Genomic DNA, 27,224 nt, shown 5'->3' with positions numbered 1-27,224 from the left:
ATATTGGTCAATATTGGCACCTATTGCAAGAACGCCGAGCAGAATTCTTTGTATTAGACTAGATTTTCGCATGCCGCCATTATGCTGAATCGCAAAACCAGGCGATTTTTTTAATTCGCGATTTTTTTGATTGATACAGCTGCGGAAAATGTTGTTTAAATGTTTTTTGAGGTTTGATCTGCTTGCTCATCTCTGTAATTTGATTCTAATCCAAAAAAAACAATTTTTGAGTAAATGCCTGTTGTACCTTGTAGAATGTGGCAAATTTGCAAAATTATTCTGCCAGAATTCTGCCAGAATGAGGGTGGTCACACACACACACACACCCGCGCGCGCGCGCATTCTAGTACTGAAGCTTTCAATGCTTGTTAAAAAGGTTAGCGCTGCAGCGACAGCAAATATTTATTCGCATAACACTCAGTCAGATGACCTTGCTCATACATAGCAGTGGAAAAGTGCGCAGTAAGACATGCCTAAAATGGCAATGTGCTGTAATTCAGATACGTTTGAGCAGATTGTGCTAGTTGCACTGCCAAATCAAAAGTTGTCTGTTGCACTACCCTTATCCATTACCGTCAGGTAGGCGAATTTCCTCCCAGGGACCAAGCAGACGTCATCAGCTGTGACGTAATGTTTTGAAAAAGCGAAACAAAAGTTACGTGGCACTATTCGATTGTATGCGTGACTTCCGTTTGTTGTTTTATATCAAGAGGGTGCAAGCGGAAAAAGCGTCGGTGAGGGCCGGGGGAGGGAGAATTATACAAGTGGAAGTGAATATTTTGATGAACGTGATTGCAATTAATGTATGTTGTAACTACTTACTGGATGTCTTGCGTCCCTCTGGTGCACTCTCTGCTTGTTTTGCTGGCATTAGAAAAGTCACGTGTGGTTTAGAGTTCAAGCATAGGAGTTTCTAAGACTATCCTAATTACACCCTATACCAAGCAAGACTGTAAAAATCAGTGAGGCAAACTGCTCTAAAGAACATTTTTTCGCCTAAAAGCCGGCATGATCAGTTTCTGAAAAGTGCAAAAACAGAAGTTTACAAAAGCAAAGTTCGCATTCCTTTTTATCCACAAACCATGATTGCAGAAACTTTTCTAATTAAATCAGCATGGCAGAGGTTACTTTTGGCAAAATTCTCATCTCCATGTTTTGGGCGGGGCTTTATTGGCTGGAAGCCATCTTCCGGTTCTTTGTTCCTCGTGAGAAGAAGGATGTCAGCGGGAAGATTGTCCTCATCACCGGGGCAGGGAGCGGGTTAGGTAAAGATGATGGCGTTGTGTGTTCCGTTAAAGTTGAAAACATGTTTTCATTTCCACTTCGATTGTTCGAGAATTTGCGGGGTAATGGAATATTTTGTATTTAACTTCCAGGCCAGAAGCTGAGTGTGGAGTTTGCCAAGCTTGGATGCTCAGTGGTCGGTTGGGATATCTCAACAGAAGGACTCTCAAATACCGGTGACGTCATGAAACAAACAAAGATGTCGTCACAATGGCACCCGTACGTCTGTGACATCACAGACCGACGTAAAGTGTATGAAGTAGCCGAGAAAGTGAGTACATCACCCAGTGGTGAGTAAGTAAAAACTCACGTGAAATTATGTGAAAGGTTGAAGAGGAAGTCGGGTGCGTTGACATTCTCATCAACAACGCCGGAATCGTTACTGGAAAGAAGTTTCTAGAATGTCGCGACGAACTCATTGTCAAAACAATGGAAGTCAATGCCATAGCGCACTTCTGGGTATGTCAGTTCACACATTTACGTACGATCTTACTTCAGGAATAGGAAAATTCCTATGGGGTTTGAATCCATGTTCAGTGGCCCATATTCTTTGGATGAAGCGATTAAACAGAAAACTTGAACAAAAGTGTTGTAACTTAAACGTCCCGTATCTCATATTGTACGTTTAATGTATAATGTAACGCACGCCATTATTTTCGGTGATGTAAACAAATTTCGGTACAAATAGCTTGTTCTTCAACCTTTAATTCACCTGTAATTACGTCACAGACGCTGAAGGCTTTTCTACCTGGAATGATTGACAGGGACAGCGGTCACGTGGTGACGATAGCAAGTGGAGCAGGTTTATTCGGAATGCCTGGTCAGTGCGACTATGCTGCGAGGTAAGTTTCTCGACAACTTGTACGAACTGTGCGTTTAAATGGACGCGTCCATAGTTTTCCAGAACAATTTGGTTGTTGTTTGTCAACCACTTTGGATCTAAAACTTGAAAAAAGGCCAAGAAAAATAAAATTTCTGAAATGGTTAAATTTGAAAATCTCAGTCTTAATGATGGAAAAGATAAAAGTTCAATAAGTGGGCATTGGACATCACCTTGTAATGCTTTTTCTTGATTGACACCCTGAATCTTTTGGTAGTATTTTAAAATTATATAAAAGTAACTTTCAGACATAAGAATATTATATTTCTGTAGTTCAAACATTTCAAATTTACAGCAAATTTGCAGCCGTCGGTTTAACTGAAGCTCTTTACACTGAACTAGAATATGAAAAGGTGAATGTTAAAACAACCCTAGTTTGTCCGTATTACATCGACACTGGAATGTTTAAAGGCGTCGGAACTCCGTGAGTTGCAGAATTTGTTTAAAACAAAAAGGTTGAATTTGTCTGTTTTGTGGCAAAGCGTAACTGGATTGTGAAGATGGAATATGTTCTTGTCTTCCCGGAAAAAAAAACACTTAATTTATTGCAGATTGATGCCAATGATTAAACTTGATGATGCCGTTGCACAAATTATGGATGGTATTTTGAGGGATAAGCAGCTGTTGTTAATGCCAAGATCTGTGTATTTTCTTTACTACTTGAAAGGGTAAGTTGATCTTCCAAGTAACCTGTGGTACACATCGGAATCAATTTAAACAGCACCACGCCTTATTTGATACCAAGGTCAAAGGGTATCCGTTCGGAACCTTCATATATTGGTGTTACAAATATAGCCCTATAGGCCTATGTCCTTTGCTTTTATATTAAAGTGAGTTTTAGAATGAATTTGTAGATGCAAAATGTTTTTTTCCAAGACTTATGCCAGCTAAATCGGCCATCTGTACGAGCGCTGCTGCAGGCACACTCTCCAGCATGGATACATTCAAAGGAAGAAATAACAATTAAAGAGATGCTCAATTGTGATGTCACTAACGTAATTATGACCCGACAAACACCAAGTCGGTCTATGTTCAATTTGCGTACAAAACATTTCTTCAGACATAAATTTTTATTTGTGTGGTTGCACGCTGGATATCAAACGAATAAGTTCCTGCAAGACCAAAACCATCCTGTAATAGCAAAGCTATTCTTACTGTGGTCGTTTTATTGGCGTACCAACATTATGCAAACATTTGTATTTTATTAAATCAATCAACCAAAACCAAATGATTGTGAAATAAAAAATGTAGGAATCACATTCTTATCCAAATGTTGTTTGCTGCGAAAATTGTATTTGTAAATTTTGTTAGTTAGTAACTGTGGTAGCTGGTGTACAAAAAATTAAGTGTAACGCTTTTTGTACAACACAAGAATGCAAACGGTAATAACGCTGTTGACACAAAAGATACTATAATATGTTTGCTTGATGGCCGCACTTCGACCCAGTGTTTTAACTAATGATTAACTCGGCTACAAGGATCATGCCAAACACTGGAAATGATTTGCAACAGATATTTAACTATGTTAATGGGACGGGTTTGAAAGCGAGTCTAGATTGCGATCTGCTTCTAATATCATGTTTCTGTTGCTGTCAGGCATATTGTAATTAAACAGTATTATGGCCACATGTAACCTCATGTAAAGTATTATGTTTAAAACTTCTTCCTTATGTTTACGTTTTTTCTTGGCGTTAGTTGTGTGCTGTACCTGTACCATTACCCTGAGGAAGCCTTGTTGGATAACAGGTGAAACGTCAGTTAATAAAGTTACGTTTTTATTGTGCCAGAAGAAATTCTAAACATAATGGTTGTAGAAAACAATCGGAACGTCTGCTTGAAGTTTTCTAGCATTGTATGGGTTATCTTGAAATGTTATATTAAACATAATACTTTACAGGAGGTTACAAGTGGCCATAATACTTTACATGACGTTGCAAGTGGTCGTAATACTTTACAGGAGGTTACAAGTGGCCTTATGTACATGTCAATAAAAGTCTGAGGGGGTTTCTCTATCGTAAAACCTATGAGTCTACTGTAGTGAAACGTTCCATTTAATACGGACTTAGTGACGTGAAACGGATGACGTAATGGGAAACTGGTCACGTGGGGAATTGCTTTCCGGACTTTTCTGGGGTCTTTACTGCTGGATTGTTTCAATCTTCCGGTTCTTTGTTCCTCCTGAGAAGAAGGATGTTAGCGGGAAGATCGTCCTCATCACCGGGGCAGGGAGCGGATTAGGTGAGGAGTAACAGATTTCTATGAACTGAATATGTTGATGGTTTCAGTAATAGTGACCATTAACATTAAGGACGCATATTGGTATTTCTATGAAAATTAGTTTTGGTGCTGGGAAATGCCCACCGTGTAGACCTGTGTCACAATGCAAAGTCATGCATCACCAAGCAAAGCAGTGACGCAATTAAGTTAAATTTACGGTTGAATGAGCGCACATGTGCGTGCTGTTGTCATGGCGAATTTTAAGGTGTTTGGGGCAGTTTTAGTGTGGTTTTGAGCTATTCCAATTAGGTAGTAACTTGCTGGTGGGTGCTGCTGAAATTTATGTTGAAAATGCAGCAAAAAAACCAGGCTGTGTTTGTGGCAAAATGAATCGTTTAAGTGTCCAATCATTTGTGATTTTATGAAAGATCCATTTCATATCTACAAATTTTGATCAAAATTAGTATCCGAAAAAATGGTTTAGCCACCCCCCTAGGGCCATTTGCCCCCCTGGTTACTCAATATTTTGGTTAAAAGAGCAACCAAAAATGGAACTGGATTTTGCAGAAAAATGAATCGTTCAACTACCCACTCATTTGCATTTTTTTGTAAGTTCCAACTCTTCTCTATGCGATGGCATTAAATTTAGTTGCTGAAAAAGTGTCTATGCCCTCCCCCAAGGGCTGGGTATACCCCCCTGTTGGTCATATGATCTTCCAGGAGGCCCAAAAAGTCCTTGCTCTGTACAGTCTCATCCAGGAGCAATTTTTTTTTTTCAACTTTGTAGAATTCCAGGTCCCTATGTAAGTCACAAGACCCATCAACGGTCATTGGGAAACAAGCGGAACAGTCGCTAGATGCATTACAGCCGAGGGCCTTGAACACAGGATTTCTCCTATCTAATACCCATATAGGTCCTTAAGGCGAAATGTCAAATTTTTTAAATGGTGAAATAGACATTAAATTTACACTGAAATATGTTTATTTATGTAAGGTAAACATCATGGGAGGATTTTAAACCAGCTCCAGTCATCAGTCGCCACCTAGTGACAAAAATGAATTTTTTCAATGCCCTAATGTACATAAAGTATGGGGTCTGTTGCTTGACTTTCAGCTTTTAAGCAACTTGAAATATAGCTTAAAATGCATGCATTTCCTCTATTGTCATTCTGCAACACATTTTGAGTCATTTATAACACATAGTTTTTGCAATGTATTGTTCATTCGTCATGGCATTTGTTGCATGTGCTGTCTTTCACAGCATCCATTCTTTTGTTGACCTATTTTGCAAAATCTTGAATTAAAGGCTATTTCATCTTGTTTAGTTATAATACATAAAATATAATTATTTTGTGGCCTAAGTACTGTATTTATTGCCACAGAAAGAAGTGGTCCAATGCCGGTGGGTGATACTTCATACGAAAGGATTCCAATAAACCCACTGCTGAAACTGCCGCAACCAACAATGTATTTCCTGTATGTACTGCACTTGTTGACATGTACAGTAGTTCCTAATTGTGTTTGGGCCATTAAATTTCAATACAAAACACTTTGCAAGGTCTTGTAGGCCACTTAACAGCACTTTTTTCATGTTATTTTCATGCTTTGGAGATAGCCATGATTTCTTACCATTATGCATGTGACTAATTAGCCTCGAATATTGATTAATTGAAACTTTTGTTGTGTCATTGAGCATGTGTGCATACAAATGGGTGTTGCCATGACTGGTGCATGATGTTTCGGTGTAATTTATGTGAACCGCTTAAGGTCGGTGGCATCATTTTCTGCCTATTAGCTGTACTGCTTGTAGCCCTGCTGATAAGGCCATTTTCTGTTGTTTTGGGGGGTGTTGGTAAAACAGCCATAACTCTGGTATCGATGATCAACCAGGTGTGAAACTTCACATTGTGATAGGTGAATGTCCCATATACTTTGCGGCTTAGGCCAATTGGGAATCTGGTGCATTGGCCTCCTATTGAAGGACGCATATTGGTATTTCTATGAAAATTAGTTTTGGTGCTGGGAAATGCCCACCGTGTAGACCTGTGTCACAATGCAAAGTCATGCATCACCAAGCAAAGCAGTGACGCAATTAAGTTAAATTTACGGTTGAATGAGCGCACATGTGCGTGCTGTTGTCATGGCGAATTTTAAGGTGTTTGGGGCAGTTTTAGTGTGGTTTTGAGCTATTCCAATTAGGTAGTAACTTGCTGGTGGGTGCTGCTGAAATTTATGTTGAAAATGCAGCAAAAAAACCAGGCTGTGTTTGTGGCAAAATGAATCGTTTAAGTGTCCAATCATTTGTGATTTTATGAAAGATCCATTTCATATCTACAAATTTTGATCAAAATTAGTATCCGAAAAAATGGTTTAGCCACCCCCCTAGGGCCATTTGCCCCCCTGGTTACTCAATATTTTGGTTAAAAGAGCAACCAAAAATGGAACTGGATTTTGCAGAAAAATGAATCGTTCAACTACCCACTCATTTGCATTTTTTTGTAAGTTCCAACTCTTCTCTATGCGATGGCATTAAATTTAGTTGCTGAAAAAGTGTCTATGCCCTCCCCCAAGGGCTGGGTATACCCCCCTGTTGGTCATATGATCTTCCAGGAGGCCCAAAAAGTCCTTGCTCTGTACAGTCTCATCCAGGAGCAATTTTTTTTTTCAACTTTGTAGAATTCCAGGTCCCTATGTAAGTCACAAGACCCATCAACGGTCATTGGGAAACAAGCGGAACAGTCGCTAGATGCATTACAGCCGAGGGCCTTGAACACAGGATTTCTCCTATCTAATACCCATATAGGTCCTTAACGTAGGACAAATCCTTGGATGGATATTTGCACAAATACAACGACTACAATAGCCTTTGCCGCGGGATATTTCCCTGTTATCCTAAAAATAAACGATTAAAACATGAAACGTCAGTATTTTATCCGTTCTAATTCTTATTGTGGTTTCTAGATTGAAACCTTCATATACAGACACAAAATTATCGAACAGTGATACGTAAAATATCAATGTTAAAAGTTTATGAAAAGCGTGTGGCGCCGATTCCTTGTTGTTTTGTTTGGGACCCGAGGTCCATTGAAAGAAAATAACTTCCAGGCCAGAAGCTGAGCGTGGAGTTTGCCAAGCTTGGATGCTCAGTGGTCGGTTGGGATATCTCAACAGAAGGACTCTCAAATACCGGTGACGTCATGAAACAAACAAAGATGTCGTCACAATGGCACCCGTACGTCTGTGACATCACAGACCGACGTAAAGTGTATGAAGTCGCCGAGAAAGTGAGTACATCACCCAGTGGTGAGTAAGTAAAAACTCACGTGAAATTATGTGAAAGGTTGAAGAGGAAGTCGGGTGCGTTGACATTCTCATCAACAACGCCGGAATCGTTACTGGAAAGAAGTTTCTAGAATGTCGCGACGAACTCATTGTCAAAACAATGGAAGTCAATGCCATAGCGCACTTCTGGGTATTTTTTTTAACAAATGTTTTAAGAATATTTAAGAATATGCGTTGAATCTTGTATGTGTAAGAACTGACAAACCATAATGCCAAGATTGAGGGAGCAACGCTTGTTAACGCCTGTGCACACTTGGTGATATAAAAAGGATTGTGTCGTTTTTCAGACTCTTAAAGCTTTCCTCCCTGGGATGATTCAAAGAGACAATGGACATGTCGTAACAATAGCGAGTGGAGCTGGTATATTCGGTCTACCTGGACAATCGGATTATTCAGCAAGGTAATTCTGGAATAACTTAAACTACAGACTAAAACTATAGAATGGCCAAGGTTTGTGATAAATAACTTGGAATGGGGCCGGAACCGAGCAATCCTGTGTTGGCACAAATGTATACCCCAGCACTAATCGTTACTTTTAGCAAGTTCGCAGCCGTGGGCTTGACCGATGCCTTGTACATGGAACTTAAATACAACGGATGCAATGGCGTTAAAACAACCCTAGTTTGTCCGTATTACATCGACACTGGAATGTTTAGAGGCGTCGGAACTCCGTGAGTTGCAGAATTTGTTTAGTTTCATCCTCTGCAGGAGCCGCGCATGCTCCGTTCGATGATTGTAAAGTTGCTCGATTAATATCGATAAGAAATGTTGATAAAGCCTAATTGCAAAAAGGAAAAGCAGTAGGAAAACATGGGCCCAATTAACATGTTGTCAATTATGATGTCACAACATGAATGGAGTGGTCGTACAAAGAAATGGTTTCTCTATAACACAGTTTCAGAACTCGGTGGAATCCGCGGTCGTTATATTGTGGAGCCCACAACCAATAAAAGTTTTGAAGGTTTTATTAGGGGTAGACAAATTTAGTTTCATCGCTATTATTATTGTGTGGGAAAGTCCCGGGCTTGATTTGTCGCTGTGGACCCCAGGGGGCATACCCCGAGTTGAGAAACCCTGCTCTGGCAGTTGGGTTTGGTATTCCCATACTGTTTGGTTACCATAGTAACTACACCCAAGATCAGAAGCTACGTTTGTACAATTTTTGCAGTTACCTCCCTATGATTAAAGCGGATTATGCAGTGGAAAAAATAGTCGATGCAGTTTTAAGGAACTATGATGTGGTTTATATGCCAAGATTCCTGTACTTCCTCCACTATATGAGAGGGTAAACCCCTGTTTGAAAGTAACTATAATATCTTTATTAATAATCATCCCGGTAGCAAATCCCAATCCTTTGCCAAGGATAACTTTCATGAATCAGCCAGTATCAATTCCAACTAAGTTATGATACTAATTGAATCAACCACGGCTATTTTTACCAATTCCATTTTGTATTTTTAGACTTGTACCTTTCATAACCACGTATTATGCGGGAAAAGCATTCGGAATTTCAGATAGCATGGATTCCTTTCAAGGAAGAAATAAATAACTCTCGTGCAAACGAAAAATTTAATTTGAATTTACAAATTACAGGGAAACTTATATTTTACAAATCCTATAATATGGGACACTTTGCAAAAATTTAATTACGTGCGTATTTTATAATAATTAAGTCGGTGGGTTTTGTGTAAATAAAACATGAAGTTATCAGGGATGTGAAGGCTCGCCAACATAGCGCCCTCTCTAACAGACTTTTAGTCACCACCGGAATAAAAAACGTGCATTCAAATTCCGTTTAACTGCGTGAACGGCGTTCTTTAAACGGCAACAAGCCACATTTTCCCACAGGCGGGAATTTGCCGGTGTTAGAAAAAGATTCAATCGTATCATTTCATTTTTTAGCAAAAACTGCAGATATAACTATATAGAGGCTGTCGAGTCAGAAACCTGTGCAAATGTTGTTTCATCACACTTTGATCTAAAACCACGACAGTAATTTAGTTTTTCCTGCGCTTGACTGAGTAGTGATTACAACCGAGACGTAACAATCACACCATCAGCGCTTCACCGTTATCATTTCGGCGAAATGAAAAAAAAAAAATCCGAAATGTCGTCACACATCACTACACACAATTACATGTTGCAAAACGACAACATAAAAACTCAGTACAGCATAAATAGCGATACAAAATCAGTTTTAAATACCAATTAATGCAATATTTGAACGAAACAACTTTCCTTCCGATCAGGTTGAATATGACATACAGCGTACAGCCTAGGATGTAAGGTGCACATTCAAGTCGACATGTTTAATCAAAAGTTTGAAAACGTTCCGAACTGACGAATTTTTATTTTAATTGCCTTAAATGTAGCCCAGGACACGTAGAACAAGATGCCAATGCGTATTTTGGGCACTCATAGCTCATATTCCAACCAAATGCTTTACGTCCACAACGTACGCCTAGGATGTAAGGTGCACATTCAAGTCCACATGGCTACATTTAAGGTAATTTTAAAAAATTCGTCGGTTCGGAACATTTTTAAATTTAGATCAAACATGTGGACTTAAATGTGCACCTTACATCCTAGGCTGTACGCTGTGGACGTAAAGTCGTTTCGTAGGAATATAAGCTATGAGTGCCCAAAATACGCATTGGCATCTTGTTCTACGTGTCCTGGGCTACATTTAAGGCAATTAAAAAAAAATTCGTCAGTTCGGAACATTTTCAAACTTTTGATCAAACATGTCGTCTTGAATGTGCACCTTACATCGTAGGCCGTACGTACGCTGTATGTCATATTCCATCTGATCGGACGTAAAGTTGTTTCGTTCGAATATTGCATTAATTGGTATTTAAAGCTAATTTTGTATCGCTATTTATGCTGTACTGAGTTTAGGACGTTGTCGTTTTGCAATATGTAATTGTGTGTAGTGATGCGTCACGACATTACGGATTTTCTTTTTTTTGTTTCGCCGAAATGATAACGGTGGCGCTTGGTGTCAGTGTTGCCAGTTGGGCGCTTTTTACGCCCAATTGGGCGTGTTGTCTTGGGTGTTTGCGCTATTTTATTGCACCTTGCGCTTTGGGCGCATTTGGGCGTGTTTAAAAAATTTAAAAATTTGATAATTAACTCATTAATTAGGTAACAAAACGCTGTTTCAGCCGTATTTAAAATACTGCAAACTGACCACACAACGAAATATGACGTCATAATCATATTGCGAAGACGACTGTGATCAAAATAATGAGTGTTACAGGTGTTGCGTCCTGCTCACGGTCTTAGTTTACGGTTTAAGTGTTGAACCATAAGCATAAAATGACCATTGGTGTACGTAACTGATGTGTGTAAACTTCATTAACATTGGGCGCATTTGGGCTTGTTGTTTTTGCAGAAATTAGCGCTTTTGGGCGTGTTGAAACAATAAATTAGGCGCTTTTGGTCAAAAAAATGTGGCAACACTGCTTGGTGTGGAGGAATTGCTTTGGCCCACTTTCAGTATCACAACCTCTACCCCCAATTGGGGAATTTTTGCATAACTTAATTGTAATCGTGAATGTATTAACAGTGGTCCTATAAGTGCAAGTTTTAGTAAACAATATGTTTTAAAAGGAATTCTATGATCATCCTGTCTTTTCTAGCATAGGTAAGGGTGATGCACATTTAGCAAATATAAACGATATATTGCTTGTTTGCTATCAGTCCGATACACCATGAGCAGTTCAGAGGACAATGATATTTTCGAAGAAGAAGGAATTGAAATCTCAAATCCTGGTGGGGAGAAAATTGTTCCAAGTTCTCCAACAGTGCTGAATAACCTTAAAATAACTGTAAGTGACCCTGAGAAACGAACCCAGATCACTGGGCTTAAGATGCAGGACACATTTGTTGTTTATTTGATTGAGACTTCTCCCCAAGATTCAGGCAGTTCTGTTTATGAGGATGTCACGTCATTATGGCGAAGATACAGCGAATTTGAATTGTTACGTAACTATCTTCTTGCAATTTATCCATCAGTTATTGTGCCACCCCTACCAGAGAAACGTGCTAACTTTATTTGGAACAAACTTACTGCTGTTGACACCTTTGATGTTGAGTTTCTTGAGCGACGTCGTGCCGGGCTCGAGTCATTTCTTCATCGCTTGGCCACTCACAATAAGCTTGGCAATGATGAAATTGTAAAACATTTCATTGTAAAGGCAGAGGAATGGAAAGAAGTTGTCATGGCAACTGACTACCAGGCAAAGTCTGATTCATGGCTAAGGAAAGTGAATGCTTCACTTCGTGTAAAACAACCAGACATAAGGTAATAATCATTCATTTGGGTTTGTTTAGCACTTGTTGTAAATTCAATTATGATTGGAAATGTAACAAAGCATTTAAAGATATAAGAATCCCCAGTTTTTCCTTATATCAATAGTTTGGTATAAGAATAGTTTGGAGAAGAAGAATACTGGCCCATACTGCAGATAATATTGACCTGTTTTTCTACCAAATAAGAATTTTGAATTTTAGACCAAATGCTAGGAAATAATGGTATTATTTCAGAATGATGTTTTAAAATGTTTGTTAAGATTTGATCAACTGAAATGTTATGCAAATCAACTCCAAACTGCTCTGTCCAATCTTCTGCGTGTTCGAGCAAAACTTGCTGAGCGCATATTTGGAATTTACAAAATCCATGGTAACTATGAGCGGGTGTTTAAGGAATGGGCATTGCTGGAATCAGAACCACTACATGGTTCATTACAAAAAGCTGCAAATGATGTGGAAATGTTGGGGAAATCCATTGACACTTTAATTGATGAAGAGGATCTTCTTGCTGAAAATTTAAAGGAATATCTTTACTTCTGTGACTCTTTGAAGGTAAATATAAAATAAATTTTGTCTGTCAAGAAACATGTGCAGCAACATTAGATCTCTTTATCATGTTAAAGCCATAAGATGATGTTTTTAATTTTTATTCTTTGGGGGAGGGGAGTAGCAGGAACCATGTAAACAGCAGTAAAACATATTAGGACTAACAAATCTGTTAAGACTCAACACAATTCTTTACAAACTGTGTCCCCATTATGAATGTGATTTGGCACTTTTTCAGCAACTGATTTTGATGCCATTGCATAGAGAAGAGTTGAACTTAGTTTGGAAAAATGCAAATGAATGGGCAGTTGAACAATTCATTTTTCTGCAAAATCCAACTCCATCTTTTGTTTCCAAACCCCGGGGGCGGCTAAACCATTTTTCTAGTGACTAATTTGATCCAAATTTGTAGATATGGGATGGACCTTACACAAAATCACAAATGATCGGCCACTTAAATAATTCATTTTTCCACAAATACAGCCTGAGTTTTGTGCTCCATTTTCACCATGTTTTTTTTTCAACAACACCCACCAACAAGTAACTCCCTGATTGAAATAGCCCCAAATCCCACTAAAACTGTCCCAACTCCCAAACACCCCAAAATTCTCCATGACAACACCACATGCATGCATGCGCTCATTCAACCGAAAAATTGAGCCCTATGCTATTGTGAAGGAAGTATATTTATATTAGGTGTTATGCAAACGCCATGAAGCCCTCCAATATGATGTTGAATGGTACGACAATCAGATTCATAATCTGGAAGCTGAAAAGAAGCAAGCACTCAGTGGTAAGATGAATACTTTCACATTCAGTGGGATGAAAGCACGACTAATGGGAGCTGATCGTGAAGAGCAACTTGAAAGCAAGATTGAACAACTTGACAAGAGTATAGCAGAATCACAGGATAACTTGGAAAAGAGTAAATCTTCTGCCAGGGCATTTCTAGATGAAGCCTTGAAAGAAATTGAAATCTTTAAATCACATAAAACTGTGGATTTAAAAGAAATTTTGACCAACTATGTGATCTTGCAGATTAAGATCAATAAAGAAGGAATTGCTATCTGGTCCAGAATAAAGATACCATTTGCAGAACTTACTCAGCCATAAATATTTTCTGATGCCATTGTAAACATTTCATATAGAAGATAGTTTGCAACCATTTAATTTGTGTCATTACAAAAAAAAACAGAATTGTAAGTATAAACACATATCTACCAGTTCAGTATTACATGGATAAGTAAAAAAAATGCCCTCACTTCAAATAATATTTCAAAATGAACTCACTATGTTTTTTCGTATATAGTTTGTGAACTGAAAAAGTATTTCTTGATTCTACACTAATTATCTGGTTGTGTTGTCCCACCATGCCTTTTAGTGGCGTAGATTGTATTTCTTGACTCGTTCCCATTGTTCAGTTGTGTGTTGATTAAGATCACCGAATACGCAATTAAGCAAGTGCAATTTTTTTTATAAACTGATTGCTTTATTACAAATGTTGTCTTCAAATGTTTTTGTCATTCCCACTTGTAACTGATCTACAATGTAAAATTTTCAGAATAATAAGTATCACAAATAAAATAAAAATATTTAAAAAAGTTTTTGAGACAACCTTTCAAGATGTAAATGTATGCTAAATATATTGAAAATGTTACCTTTTATAAATCTGTATGAAATATGTGACGAAATATTGATTTATGTGCAATTCTTGCATCCATTTGCTAGTTGGTGTTTTTTAACTGTTATTTTGTTGATTGACCTGAATAAAACTTATCATGTAGTTCACCAAAGTAAACACAACTTCTAACTATAATTCGACCAGGAAGAAGTTTATAATGAAGTGCAGGTCACGTATAGCCAAGTGAAAAAGGCTTTACGATACAAAGCAATATAAATATGTTGTTTTTAACAGTAGATAGCCTAAGATAAGTAGGTCAGATAGTACAGGTTTTCTATGGGCGACCAATCTTTATTGCAGCGTTTCACAACTTGGCGTCACATAAGGGCTTCTCACTTCTTTCATGAAATTCCAAACAAGAAAATTTACCTCTCATTGAAACAAGTTTCAGTACCAGTAGTCCAACAGAATTCGGTATGTAGCATTGCGCCATATACAACTATGAATTTGGAACTAATAAATGGCGAACAAACGCAAAAATTACCGGCCAACCCTGCTACAAATAAGATTTTGTTGCCAACGAAAGCCCAGAATAAATGATGTAGCGACAAAAACTCAAAAACGGTAGTCGCGGACTTCAAAGGGATCACAAACAGAAAAAAAATGAGAAATTCTAATGTTTGATTTCTATGAACGCGGCGCGGATGTTCAAATGTTCTTTTTTTTGCTTAATTTTGTTTCTGAAATGTTCGTTTATGTAATTTTATTTCAGTTGTCAAGTCGGCGAAATGGTCAAAGAAAATCAAAGCGGTGGTGATAAAGAAAACACAAATAACCAGAATGTTTCAGGTACAAACGGTAATAATGATAGCTGTGTCAAAACAACTGGATTATGGGAATAAAATAGGGGATTAGTTTGCAATAATAATGTCACAAACCGAGGCGCAAATACGCATAAAAACCTTGATTAAAATCCCCATAACCTGGTTTATTGATCTGTGTAAGTAATCGGTTGCTTTTAGTGATTGAAATGACAATTTTTCAAATAAGAAAAAATCTTAAGGATTGAAATACAACTATTTTACCGGTACAGATTGGAACCTCTGGCCCCTGCATAGGTTGCAAAATTTAAAAAAATGTTTGGAGATTCGAATTGGAAAAGCTGTATTTGGGAATTATTTGTGCACTTGTTTTGATTAGCAAAGTTTTGTCTGTTGATGCACTAGCTAGGTTTTTCTTTTTTGAGTAGATTTCCCAATCTTGTATGCAGATGGTGTAGCATGCAAATTATCAGAGCTTGGATGTGACCCAGAGAAATGGAGTTTTGTGTTGCAAGATTGCCTCAAGTTGGATAATGGGATGCAAAAAAAGAAAATCCTAAAGCAGTACGTCATTCAACAATAATCCCAAAGAAAACTGCATATATCTCATAAGAATAACATCAAAACTTTTTTTTGAGGTTTTTTTACCAAGCCAAGAAACATCTTGACCCTGAAGCAAACAGAAAAAGTGAGACGTATGCCAGAATCCTAGCACAGGAAGCTTTGTTTGTGAAGTATGTTTTATTGATTACATTCAAGGGCAAAATCGAGCCAACTACAGTGTCAGCATTGTCATGTATTAGCATGAAACACTTCTGTACTTTACATGTTTTACTTTGGTTCTAATCATATGTTGTTTCTTCAAGTGAAAGCAACAAACAAGACGCACAAGTTGCTTTTCGTTTTGCCATCAATACTTGTAGAAGAGTACCATTCATTCATGTTGCGTTTGCACAGTATGAGCTGGACTGTGGTAAGATTGTTTTAACAAACATGAGTTATGCTTGTTTTGATGAAAAGCTATGCTTGACATTTATCAATATGTTTCATAATTAAAAATGAATTGGCTGTGTCGCAACCCTAAAAAATTTAGGACGTCCAGAAAAAGCAAAAAAGATTTTGGAGTTTGCAAGCACAATACTCCCACAATGCAATGTGGTTCATGATGCAATTGTTCGACTCAACAATGGGAGCTCTGACCTTGGCGTGAAATGTGAGGAAATGTTTCAGAGTAAGTTGTTGGGACAAACAGGTGGTTACTGTTCTAAAAACTAGCATACATTTTACATTGTTACATTTGGGTAGTGAATATGTTAGTGATCTTTTGTTTTTCAGGGGAAACAAACTTTTCTTCACGAAAAGTCAAAGTTGCCAAGCTTGAATTTGGTTCGTTTAAAGTTTTGTTTTTACGAATAACTTTTTTTTAATAGTTACTTCTATACTCAAGGACGAATTATTTTATAAAATGTTGATATTTTTAGGTGATTCTGAAAATCAAATTCTTCCATCAAACAAACATTCGTTAACCGACACTTGCATCAATTCTCCATTAAGGTTAGTTAGTTTTGTGGTGATAATGTTTCTGTCAATAAAATTTGTTGCACATTTTTAGAACCACTCATTTAAACAGAGGATTGGAGGCATTGGACATTCCTGAAAGTCCAAGGTATGAATTGAGCAGAACTTCTATGCAGTTCTATAAACATGGTTCAAATCATAAATCTGTTTGCTGTCTGCACCTCACAGAACTTGTGTAGTTATTTAACTATTTGAAATAAAAAAGCTAAAGCTAATATGCTATTCATGTTAACTAGAGTAGACATTTCGAACAGCAACTGCGTTTATCACCAGTACTTTCTACTCTTAATGTTCGAAACATCTACTCTAGGTAACATGATTAATAGCATATTAGCTTTTGCTTTTTTATTTCAAGTAATTAACTCCATTTTGTACCCAAGTATTTAACAGTTGATGCATAATTTAACGAACAGACAAGATATGATGTCTATACAGCTATTTTAAATATTTTACTAACATGTAGTTGTCGGTTTGGATAAATTTTCATAAACCTAACAGTTTTAAAATTTCTTAGACCTCCAACATTTTCAAATATTTGTGAAGCAAACATGAAGACGCCGTTGCAGAAAAACAAAATGTGAGATTTGCTTTTTTTCAAAGCATGTATTTTTTAATCATTCCAAACATTTTTAACCAGACCCGAAACTCCCAGGGAAACTCCAGGTTTTAAAACACCTTTACAAAAAAACAAGTAGGGAAAGTTTGTAAAAAAAAATAGCTTATTAAAAATTTTGTTAAATATATTTGGTATTGGCTTTTTTTCCACATATATTTGGTATTTTTAAACACATATTAATTTTCAAGAAGTGCATTTGTTGAAAGGTTGAAGAACGTTAAGTGGAACCACAACATAAGCACTCCATCCCCACCAAGGTATAGGAATCCTATTGGAGGAAATAATTTCAAGTACAAACCTCTGTGTTTTTGTCAGGTTGTCATTTTCAGTTACGAAGTCGTTAGCAAGGAAACATCATCCTTCCCATCAACCTTTATCTGAACACAAACTGATGACATCGTCCCAACATAACCACGGTGTGTCAAATTGTAGCGAATGCTGTTAATATAATGATTATACATGGAAGCAGTGAACCGTGGAGTGTTGGTTTTGGTGAATTTATGTGTATTGTTGATAGGTTTGCGGCAAGACCACTCCAACAGACCAAGAAGAATCCCTTGTTCTCTGCAAAAGTATAAAAGTTATTTCTGAAAAAAAAGCTTTTCCTAGATTGCTTTGATTAAAGAAGCAATTAATGTTCTTTTGACAGAAATGCTCTTGGATTGGGGGAATCTTCTGGACTTTTAGTTGTCCCATTAACAGAAGGTGACATGTTTATATAAATTGGTGGCATGTATCTCAAGTGTATGTTCTCACAGCTTGTGGAAAGCCTTTACTGTCACATGCCACACCAGAACAAGTGCCACCAGCTACTTCTATTAATTCCAATACAATACAATTGGCAAGCACCGACACTTCTGTGCCACATGTCACATCTTTACCACAAACTTCAGCGACATGCTTAGTTGCATCACCACCAAACATGCCACAACACAATGGTAACTTCATTGACCGATAAATTTATCAATATTATATAAGAATGTTGCAATTGTTTTAGAATCTGACAAAGTTTCGATTTTTCTGCGTGGAGCGGATATTCTAAATATCCAAGGAAAGTTATATTTAGTGTTAAAAGTGCTCGGAGAAGGGGGTTCTAGCAAAGTTCTAGAAGTATTTGATATTGAAGCGAAAGTAACAAAAGCTGTAAAACATGTAAGTTGTAACTGCAATATTCAAATCTAACCAAACATTCCAAAGCTTTGCAGTAACTTTCATATTTTGCCTGTTTTATTTTTTTTAAGGTAAAGCTAAAGAATTGTGAGGCCTCAATTAAACAAGGATTTTTGGATGAGGTAAAATTCCTTGAAAAACTTCAAAACAACCCAAGCATCGTTCATCTCTACACGTAGTAAGTTAGTTGGTGACATAAGGTCCTATCTGAATGTACAACCAATTTTTAAGCTGTTTTAACTCCAACTTTGTTAATTGACATCTTTTACTGCAAATTTGCTTCAGAATTTTATGTAGAAATTGCTAAAAATGCATTTTGTCCTTTATGTGTGTGGAAAAAATTGTCAGAAAAGTTATCTTTCTAACAGTGAGCTGCATGGTGACGACCTTTATATTGTGATGGAATGTGGATCCACAGATTTGTCAAAATTAATTAAAAGTTCCAACAGCAAATTTGAATCTTATGAAGTTTGGTATTTCTGGAAGAAAATGTTGGCAGCTGTCAACGCTGTTCATCACCATGGTAACATATGGGATTTAGTGGAATTCAAAACAAGTTTTTTGAGAAATAGAGAAATTGGAATTGTCTGCAGCTAATTTGCTTTTTTACAGTTTTGCAACAAAACATTTATTATTTCCTCAGACATAATTCATCTTGACCTGAAACCAGCAAACTTTCTTTTAGTGAAAGGAAACCTTAAACTTATTGATTTTGGAATTGCGAATTCCATCCAATCAGATGTCACAAGTGTGTATAAAGACACCATGGTATAAAAAAATATTACTTGGTTTCTAAAAAAGCAATAAGTTTCCGTTTTTTTGCTGGTATTCATTAACAACAAATTGTGTTTAGGTTGGTACTTTAAACTACATGGCACCTGAAGCCATAGTTGACATGTCTGGTGACATTGATGGAATGGAAAATAAATTCAAAGTAAGTCCACAACGCTCTGTATCATTTTTAATCTTCAAATCAGACATTTTGTATTTCAGTTCAAGTAATATTTTGTTTTAAATTTGTAAAAATTAAAGAGATTTTTTATGATAACTTTAACATACAATGTTTATTGTTTTAAAGCTGTAGTTGTACCAATGACTTTTGCTTTTTCAATTATGGAACAAACTGAACACATCATGACTTATTTTGTTAAATCAAGTGATGGGTGATGATCTCTTTCCACAGATCAGCCCACGAGCAGATGTTTGGTCTCTTGGTTGTATTTTGTATTTGATGATGTATGGGAAAACCCCCTTCCAGCACATCAACCACCAACTGAGGAAGTTGTCTGCGATAACCAACCCCAACACACGGTACAGCATTGCTCTGGTGTTTAAGCTTCATGTCTTTCCACTGTTAGAGTTGCACTTAAACACGTTGCAGTTATTTGAAATCCACTATCAGTGCCAACACTATTTTTAAATAAATATGTACAGAATAATGCAGGAAATTATCAGCTTATTTTGTCACAGGATAGAGTTTCCGCAATATTCTGACAAACGATTGATGCAAATCGTCCAAAGTTGTTTAGTTCGAGATCCAAAGAAGCGACCAAGTGTGACCCAGCTTGTACAATATTCTTAATGTCTTTGTATTAGTGATGTTCCCAGTTCCAAATTATCCGGCCCGGCCGGATCCGGATAGTTATTAATCAAATCCGGCCGGATAATTTGGATCCGGCAATTTGTTAACACCGATTCGTGTATTATGGCAAAAATGTTTGATTGCCAAACAGAATGCTATGTTAAGGTTAGCCTGTCATGAGTGGAATAAATAAACGTGGGCAATGTTTGTCCGCTTTTAGGACAAAAATGCTTTCCCAACTATCCGGTTATATTAAGTGTATTATCCGGCCGGGTCCGGATATTGAAAATTGGTCAATATCCGGCCGGATCTGGCGCAACACATCACTACTTTGTATGTGGACTGTATTAACGTTTGCCAGCTTTGCAAAAAATATTTTTTCCCGATTCTAATAAAAAATAAAACAAACACCACCGACAGCTATTTGCAGTTTTAATAAAAGTGCATATTATATCCAAGTTGTGACTGAAAGACTCATTTACTGCAGTTTCAACATCAGAAGATATTCAAGTACATCATTTTTGCTTCACAGATTTTACATTAAAACTCGATATCTTAAGAACTCCATTTTGAAAATTTCCAACTTGGCCAAAAGTTTTGGTTTTGATTGAATCTTGCCAAAATACACTTCTGCTTTTAGTCTTTTGTTTATTTTTCTTTGATTTCGATGAATCGTTGGCATCTTGAGTTTTAATATTTTGTTTTTTTCTTTCCTCCATCAAAAGCTATATAATAGAAATTGACATTAGTTTAAGAAACTTATTGGATTTTGTTCAAAATTTCAACATTTCTTTTGACAAGAAACAAAATATTTGGACAAATAATATTGTAATAACTAAGATCAGACATTTTATTGAAGTTTTCCCAGTAAATAATTCATTACTATGCATTTAACACTTATACCAGAAATATTCAGTTTCTTGACAACAAATAAGGGAGATTCCATTTGAGACAGAATAATAATTAGAGCATACCAAATAATAACTATATATATCCAAACAGCGAAGAAGTAATGCCATGCTTTCGCATAGCAAGGCAGGATTACCCCACTGTGCAGGCCCATTATATTTGGCGATCACAGCTCTAATATATCCAAACACATTTGTTTTATTGAAATATTGCAAAACGCCACTACAACTTACTTTGTAATTAACATAAGGGCGTTTCCTTGGTTTCGCTCCAAGCTTCACAGCCCTCTCCTCCTCAAGTCTACGTTTTTCATCCTTGGAAAAACCTTGTAACCCGAATGACGTCACGTCCCATTGTAATTGCTCCAACAGCTTTTGAGGTTTGAAGTGTTTTGATTGAACCTCATCACATTTTGTGGAATTTCTTTCCAAACGCTTCCTTTTGCCGGATTTATTCCGTTTGAACTCAACGACTTCAACTTTTGGTTTTTGTTTTTCCACCGATTTTGAATCATTCCGCCCTGGTTCGCTGTTTTTATGTTTTTTATTCAGTGCAGAACTTTCAGTTCGCTTCACTTTGGACTTTTCTTTAATTTGCGAAAAGTAAAATTCTTTTAACTGGTCATCCATTCTCACACATTCAAACAAACAAACGCACACACACTTCTTGTTCTTAGGTGAAGTCCCATCCTAACTCACTCATAGAAATTGTAATTTATAAATAACTTCGTTTTGTGAGAATGGAGCCTGTATAAATAAACAATATATATATTAGGCGAAATGAAATGGGTAGCGATAAAACCTTAGTGGTAATCGAAATTATGCGGTCATGCCAATTACATTTAGTCTGAGTAAATATTTATATTTTTCCAATAGTCTTCTTTACAAAGTGGGCTAAGTGTTAAAGCAGCGATACCAGACCTTTCCACAGGTCTGAAAGCGGCGTGAAGAATTGTGGATGTAGTGTGCAGCGTACCAATATGATTTCCCAGTCGCTGCTTTGCTGAATCTAAGTTTGCTTGCGTGTTCTTGCTGTATAGGTAACAAAGTTCGACTCCGTGGCAGACTTGTTTATTATATTGAAAGGCACGATTGCAATACCAGGTGGCTTAAGTTTAATTTGTTTCAAGCGCGTTTAACACGTGACTGAATTGCAGCGAATTAACTATTAAAAGAACGTGCGATCGTATCAGCGCGAATGGCAAACCGAGAGAGAGAGAGACTGAGAGAGCGAACGATTATTAGGAGGGCGTTTTATAGCAAAAAAGACAGGAAAAACGTGGTTGTCCAGCAGGATGCCAGAAAGCCCGTGGGAGCTCCGACAGGAAAGCTTAACACCGTCTGCAGCCTTCGGTTTGTCTGTGTTCGTGTGTGGAGAATTAAGTATGCATGATGCTACAAGTGCAACACCGTGGTGGAATCAGACCAAAAACCACACATTGTCTACGTCATAGTCCAATTCATGAATAATCTTGGCCGTTTGGTCAGCAAAGTCGTTTGAAAGTCACATCAGCTGCACTGAATAATCATTGTTCCCAATTTGACAGCAGTTAATGTGGCCACTAATTCCAGCCGAGGTAGTGTCAGGCGGAAATCCTGACACTGTTATCGTATGGCGCCGTTTGTTATCTACAAATCAATCAATGTGGTTTAATATTACAAGACATCTATGAAAATGTATACATGATGAAATCCTCCCATGGCACTTACATCCTTGATAAGCTCAGTGGCCAGGGCAATTGTTGACACTGACTTAAGACAGTCGTCTATATAAAAATTCTTCTCAACAATTTTAAATGTTACTAGAACAACTTTGTGTCCACGCTTCTGGTTTTAGAAAACATGTTTCGCTTTTTGTTAAAGCGTCTCAGTTCTACAAACAAAATAAACAGAATGTCTTTTCTGTTGAATTGATAGTTAACTTGTGTCACGTGAAAGAAGTGCTGCTGGTTAGGTAGATTTCATGTAGTAAAACAATTTATTCTTCTCAACAAGTGTCAAAAACAAGTTCTTCTTTTCCAACGCTGCTTTTCTTAGCGCAAAGCTTGCACAACTCGGCGAAGAGGTGGCACCAAACAAATGCACAAGCATTTGGTAGTCCACAGGGGGGCGTTTTAAACCGCTACCAGGCCACCATAGAAATCGTAGCGAATCACAGTCCTTTCGAACAACATGCCCTTGATGCCGGCCGCAAAGGCAACAACCTCCTGGCGAAAACGTAGCAGCACTCCTACAAGACTATTGGTAAGGTCTGGCCCTTGCAACAGCTTGTCGTTCAAAGAGGATCTCTTGTGGGAAGCAGCACAAAACAATTCGAAATTTGCTGCCCGTAGCATGATGTGGCATGTACCATGTTTGCTCTGTAGCCTGCATGGCAAACAGTCTGTGGGTATTCTCCACGCAAACCCTTGTTTTACGTAATCCTCTATTTTTTTTGTACTTTCAAAAAAGCTGGGTATCTTTCTCAAAACGCCGCTTTAGATGTAGCAAGCGTCGCTCTGCCAAAATTCTATTGTATGGCAGCTTCGGTTTGGGCGACTTCCATGGTAACCCAATCTGGTAAATGTCCATCCACTTTGATGACACTCTCCTCCATAATGGAAGTTGCGCGTTTGTCATCAAGTAAAAGTCCCGGGCGCTGATGGCCTTTCTACTGAAACTCATTACTGTATAGTTGATCCAACTGGCGATGTAGTTCCGTGTCTGAATGCATGCAGTTGATACAGGCTTTCTGTCTACGATGTTCTCTTCCTGGGCCAAACAAGCACCAACCCAACCCAGCGCGTATAGCAACAGGGCTACGCACAACATCGTGTTGTTCGTGCGCCTCGTACACATCGGCTGCACGAGCAAGTCAACGTCTGGACAATCAATTACAGGAAATTTAAGGTCGCGGATGTGCTGATACCGCTTAACATCATTTACTGTGGGAATGCTACCCTGTAAGTTCGGCAACTTGGGCACGACCATGACGTTTTCCATAAAAAATCGTTCGTTCTCCTTTAAACCCTGTACTGATAACGAAACTTTACTACTGCGCAATGTCTGCGTTCCATTTACGGTGGTTATCGTTAAGTTGTCCTCCACACCACGCAATCCCAGCCTTTTTGCCAAGACCTCAGAACAAAGTGAAGTATCCGATCCGTCATCTAAAAATGCATGGGTAAAGCAAGGCTCCGAATTCGTACCAAATACAGTCACTGGCACCACTTTCAGACGCACAGACCTGGCTCGGAGCGTTGCAGCAGACGTCCCAGACACGCCGGCCCCGTGGCCTTTCACTGGTGAACTTGTGCGTTGGCCCGATGGACCAGTAGGATGTGTCCAATGTAGTAATGTGTGGAGCCATTTTCCACAATCCTCTACTCGACACACCTGATTCAATGTCCACTCGAACGCAAAATGGTCGGGACGAAAGCAATTGTAACACAACTTGTTACGACGTACCAATGCGTGGCGTTCTTTGAGCGACCGTTTCTTGAAGACCTCGCATTTCCAAAAAAATTTAAGGCTTCGCAATCGGGGCAGGTTTGAGTGGGTCGGAGGGAGTCGTGATTCACAAAAATCTCTGCTGAGACACCGTTGGTTACCGTTGAGTAGGTAGCTGCAACTCGCTCGGGCGGCTTTCCTTTCATGCTCGCTTGACCTTTTGACTTATGTTCGTCGACGGAAACAAACCTCATCATTGGCGAAAGACTATCCTCTGCCAACAGTTCAAGAAGATCCAACAAGGTTTGAAAAGTCACTGGCCGATTCCGCAAACGGAGTTCGGATGACTTTGTGATAAATCGTCTGATTGCGTTTTGTGGCAAACGTTGTACAACGGCCTCAATGTTTTGTGGCAAATCAAGTGTGTACTGGCAGTTCCACTGACTAAACAGTTTATAACTCTCAGAAGCCTGTGCTCGAAAAGAACGCAAACCTCTGAAGTCGTTGTCTTTAAGTGGCGGCCGACTGGTCAATCTGTCCATATGTGCTCTAACAACAAGGTCTAATCTCCCATGTCTCCTGTGGAGTATATCCAATGCCTCCCTGTATCCTAATTCGGGAGGCATGTTTTTGCATTCCAAAATGTTAGTCAGGGCGTTTTCAGCGCAAAATTCACAGAGGTATCCCAACGTCAATCAAAATCGTTTATGAACTTGTGATAATTAAGAGGATCCCGTCATATTTCTCTAACGTCAGTTTGGGTAAGTTAAAACCTTGCTTCACGGTTTCAGCAAATACGTACAAATCTGAGGTAGTCGCCTGTGGACGTATTTTATGAGGTCCCAACGCTCGGTTGAGAGGACTCGTCTCAAATGTGCCGACCCCAGTGGCATCTGCGCTGGTGACAACCGCTGGACCAAACCCTTCTGTCTTCGCTGGGAGGACACTGGAAGGCTCGACTGGAGCCTGTAACTTGCCTGCCGCAAGTGGCTTGTCTGTCGAGTTCACATTCATCATTTAACTACTGTCCATCAATGACGTCATATCAGATGGTGTCAAATCATATTCATGTACTCTGGAGTTTGGTTGACCTAACAAGTCGCTTTCCTTCGTGCAGTCCCATCCTTGCGTAGATTCACGTGAATCGAATTCACTTACTGTGTCCGCAGCGAATTCAGCCAATTCCACATCGTCCTGGGCTGCAGAGAGCTCAAGCTCAAGATCCAACATTCTTGATTTTAAAGCACATCGTCGCTTAAGTTGTTGAAGTCTTAAAGCGGCGGAATCAGCATTTCGGCGAGCACGTGCACTCGCTGTGCTTTTGAATGTCCGTACCAAGTCATTAGTAGACGGTGCACCGGGCTGCGACACATGTATTCTTAACAATAAATGCGTTTGACACAAGGTTATTTTATATTGTAAGGGCTGTACAGGTTTCACAGCATCAATTACATCAAACAGCTCTTGTGATGATAGTAGGTGCTTATTACGTCACAAGACGTCGACAACAAAATCACTGTAGTGGCGGGAAATAATTATTTTGTACTGGGGAGCTTATTGTCCATAACAGTACCGTATTTTACGAACCATAAGGCGCAATTTAAATCCTTTTTTTCCTCATAAATTGATCGTGTGCCTTATAAGCCGGTGCGCCTAATGTATGGATGCTTTATTGCCTACACTCAAAACCAGTACCGATATTATTATTATATAAATAAACCACCGTCTTACACAATAAACTACGATAAAAGCAACTAGCAACTGTGATATTCACTAGGCTCATTTTTTCTTTTGCTCATTGTACTATTGTGACTTGCTTACATTTATTACGTAACAAGTAAACTTTTATTAATGAGCTTAATACGGCAACCCATACTCCTTAAAATACGTTGCGTTCTATAACCCGGTGCGCCTTATGTATGAACAAAAAACTAATCAAAGCAATTTATTGACAGCGCGCCTTATAACCGGGTGCGCTTTATGGTCCGTAAAATACGGTAAGTTTCTACAATTCGCATTTAAATTTAAAAACATTTTAACAAAAACGGCGCTTTGATATTCAGACGGCAAAGGACTTTGGAGGGCTCAACCAAATAATCAATTAGCATCCATGGAAATAAAACAATTCTTGAATACGGTAGGAATATGTTCTTAAACATTTGTTTCGTCATTCTTCTATATGCAAATCATTCCTGGAAATTCAAAGCTATCAAAAAATATATACAAACTAAATTCTCTTGATCAGGCACTCTTTTGTAAAAGTCAGTCTTTTACATATAAATTTATATTACATATAAAGACTGATACGGCACGTTTAATGATAAGAAATATGTAGTTTTTGTTGCCGGAGTACATTTTGAAGTGCGTTGTGCGTTGTCAACAAGTTGGGCTGTTTTCCTTCTCAGGTTTTTGCGGTTTGGAATGTTGCGATGTTACTTTTCATCTTAGAAGATCACTTTTTACTAGAAAAAACTAAAAGGTAGTGAAAAAGATATTGCTGGAATATGGAAAATAATCAACAGTATATTACAGCGTAAACAGTTTAAACCCCATAAACCCACTGTTGTAAGAACAAACCATGGAAATATGTCACACGACCCTTTAATTATATCGAACACTTTTAATTCCTTCTTTGCAAGCATAGTAAATAGCATTGCACTCTCCATACCACCTCCAGATAAGCCTCTCCCAGCTGTTGCTTTAAGTGGCAAAAGAAGAAGGATGTGTCTTCATCCTTCTTCTTCTATGAAACAACACCAGATGAGATAGAAATGTATATATCCCTTTTAGATGCAACAAAATCGGTACCATCTCATGACATCCCCATTAAGTTCATTAAGTTAGTTAAATACATAATTTCACCCTTCCTGTCGGAGGTGTATAACTGGTGTATTCGTAATGGACAATATCCCGTAG

The 27,224-nt window shown here is 38.2% G+C and overlaps 6 protein-coding genes and 1 long non-coding RNA gene across 8 annotated transcripts; 5 read left to right on the top strand and 2 right to left on the bottom strand.

Moving 5' to 3' along the window:
• The first annotated feature begins 406 nt into the window (after nucleotides 1-406).
• On the top strand, nucleotides 407-3,891 carry LOC145894371 (epidermal retinol dehydrogenase 2-like). Its single transcript, XM_082982935.1, has 7 exons — nucleotides 407-1,265; nucleotides 1,377-1,555; nucleotides 1,612-1,743; nucleotides 2,014-2,126; nucleotides 2,460-2,588; nucleotides 2,716-2,832; nucleotides 3,041-3,891. The coding sequence occupies exons 1-7, from the start codon at nucleotides 1,115-1,117 to the stop codon at nucleotides 3,129-3,131; spliced, it is 912 nt and encodes a 303-aa protein (XP_082839061.1). The 5' UTR covers nucleotides 407-1,114; the 3' UTR covers nucleotides 3,132-3,891.
• Nucleotides 3,892-4,251: 360 nt separating this feature from the next.
• LOC145895994 (epidermal retinol dehydrogenase 2-like) lies at nucleotides 4,252-9,272 on the top strand. The gene is made up of 7 exons (XM_082984761.1): nucleotides 4,252-4,402; nucleotides 7,487-7,665; nucleotides 7,722-7,853; nucleotides 8,011-8,123; nucleotides 8,263-8,394; nucleotides 8,892-9,008; nucleotides 9,185-9,272. Exons 1-7 carry the CDS (start codon nucleotides 4,252-4,254, stop codon nucleotides 9,270-9,272), a joined length of 912 nt encoding a protein of 303 aa, XP_082840887.1.
• On the top strand, nucleotides 4,830-7,188 carry LOC145894661 (uncharacterized). Its single transcript, XR_014401564.1, has 3 exons — nucleotides 4,830-4,989; nucleotides 5,764-5,857; nucleotides 7,066-7,188. It is a non-coding gene; the product is annotated as an uncharacterized LOC145894661 (long non-coding RNA).
• Nucleotides 9,273-11,368: 2,096 nt separating the features above from the next.
• LOC145894476 (sorting nexin-4-like) lies at nucleotides 11,369-14,386 on the top strand. The gene is made up of 3 exons (XM_082983084.1): nucleotides 11,369-12,029; nucleotides 12,298-12,589; nucleotides 13,280-14,386. The coding sequence occupies exons 1-3, from the start codon at nucleotides 11,437-11,439 to the stop codon at nucleotides 13,694-13,696; spliced, it is 1,302 nt and encodes a 433-aa protein (XP_082839210.1). The 5' UTR covers nucleotides 11,369-11,436; the 3' UTR covers nucleotides 13,697-14,386.
• A 535-nt stretch (nucleotides 14,387-14,921) lies between these two features.
• LOC145894275 (dual specificity protein kinase TTK-like) lies at nucleotides 14,922-19,993 on the top strand. 2 transcript variants are annotated; one of them, XM_082982812.1, is made up of 22 exons: nucleotides 14,922-15,053; nucleotides 15,475-15,589; nucleotides 15,664-15,759; nucleotides 15,892-15,998; nucleotides 16,119-16,256; nucleotides 16,361-16,411; nucleotides 16,507-16,579; nucleotides 16,638-16,691; nucleotides 17,118-17,180; nucleotides 17,241-17,294; nucleotides 17,426-17,476; nucleotides 17,535-17,635; nucleotides 17,737-17,791; nucleotides 17,869-17,924; nucleotides 17,978-18,157; nucleotides 18,217-18,371; nucleotides 18,461-18,567; nucleotides 18,758-18,912; nucleotides 19,033-19,157; nucleotides 19,243-19,323; nucleotides 19,573-19,700; nucleotides 19,860-19,993. In XM_082982812.1, the coding sequence occupies exons 1-22, from the start codon at nucleotides 14,993-14,995 to the stop codon at nucleotides 19,969-19,971; spliced, it is 2,118 nt and encodes a 705-aa protein (XP_082838938.1). In that variant the 5' UTR covers nucleotides 14,922-14,992; the 3' UTR covers nucleotides 19,972-19,993. The 2 variants fall into 2 exon arrangements, with proteins under 2 accessions (XP_082838938.1, XP_082838937.1); XM_082982811.1 differs by having other exon boundaries at nucleotides 16,119-16,277.
• Nucleotides 19,994-20,015: 22 nt separating this feature from the next.
• On the bottom strand, nucleotides 20,016-21,544 carry LOC145894277 (40S small subunit processome assembly factor 1-like). Its single transcript, XM_082982813.1, has 2 exons — nucleotides 21,114-21,544; nucleotides 20,016-20,696 (listed from the first exon to the last, which is right to left on the bottom strand). Exons 1-2 carry the CDS (start codon nucleotides 21,507-21,509, stop codon nucleotides 20,487-20,489), a joined length of 606 nt encoding a protein of 201 aa, XP_082838939.1. The 5' UTR covers nucleotides 21,510-21,544; the 3' UTR covers nucleotides 20,016-20,486.
• Nucleotides 21,545-23,321: 1,777 nt separating this feature from the next.
• On the bottom strand, nucleotides 23,322-24,934 carry LOC145895993 (uncharacterized). The gene is made up of 2 exons (XM_082984760.1): nucleotides 24,470-24,934; nucleotides 23,322-24,365 (listed from the first exon to the last, which is right to left on the bottom strand). Exons 1-2 carry the CDS (start codon nucleotides 24,932-24,934, stop codon nucleotides 23,322-23,324), a joined length of 1,509 nt encoding a protein of 502 aa, XP_082840886.1.
• Nucleotides 24,935-27,224: the final 2,290 nt, after the last annotated feature.

This window comes from Ascidia mentula, chromosome 3, assembly GCF_947561715.1.
Source record: "Ascidia mentula chromosome 3, kaAscMent1.1, whole genome shotgun sequence".
Classification (NCBI taxonomy): domain Eukaryota; kingdom Metazoa; phylum Chordata; class Ascidiacea; order Phlebobranchia; family Ascidiidae; genus Ascidia; species Ascidia mentula.
Note: the sequence above shows the minus strand (reverse complement) of the source record. Positions and strands in the feature narration are given on the sequence as shown.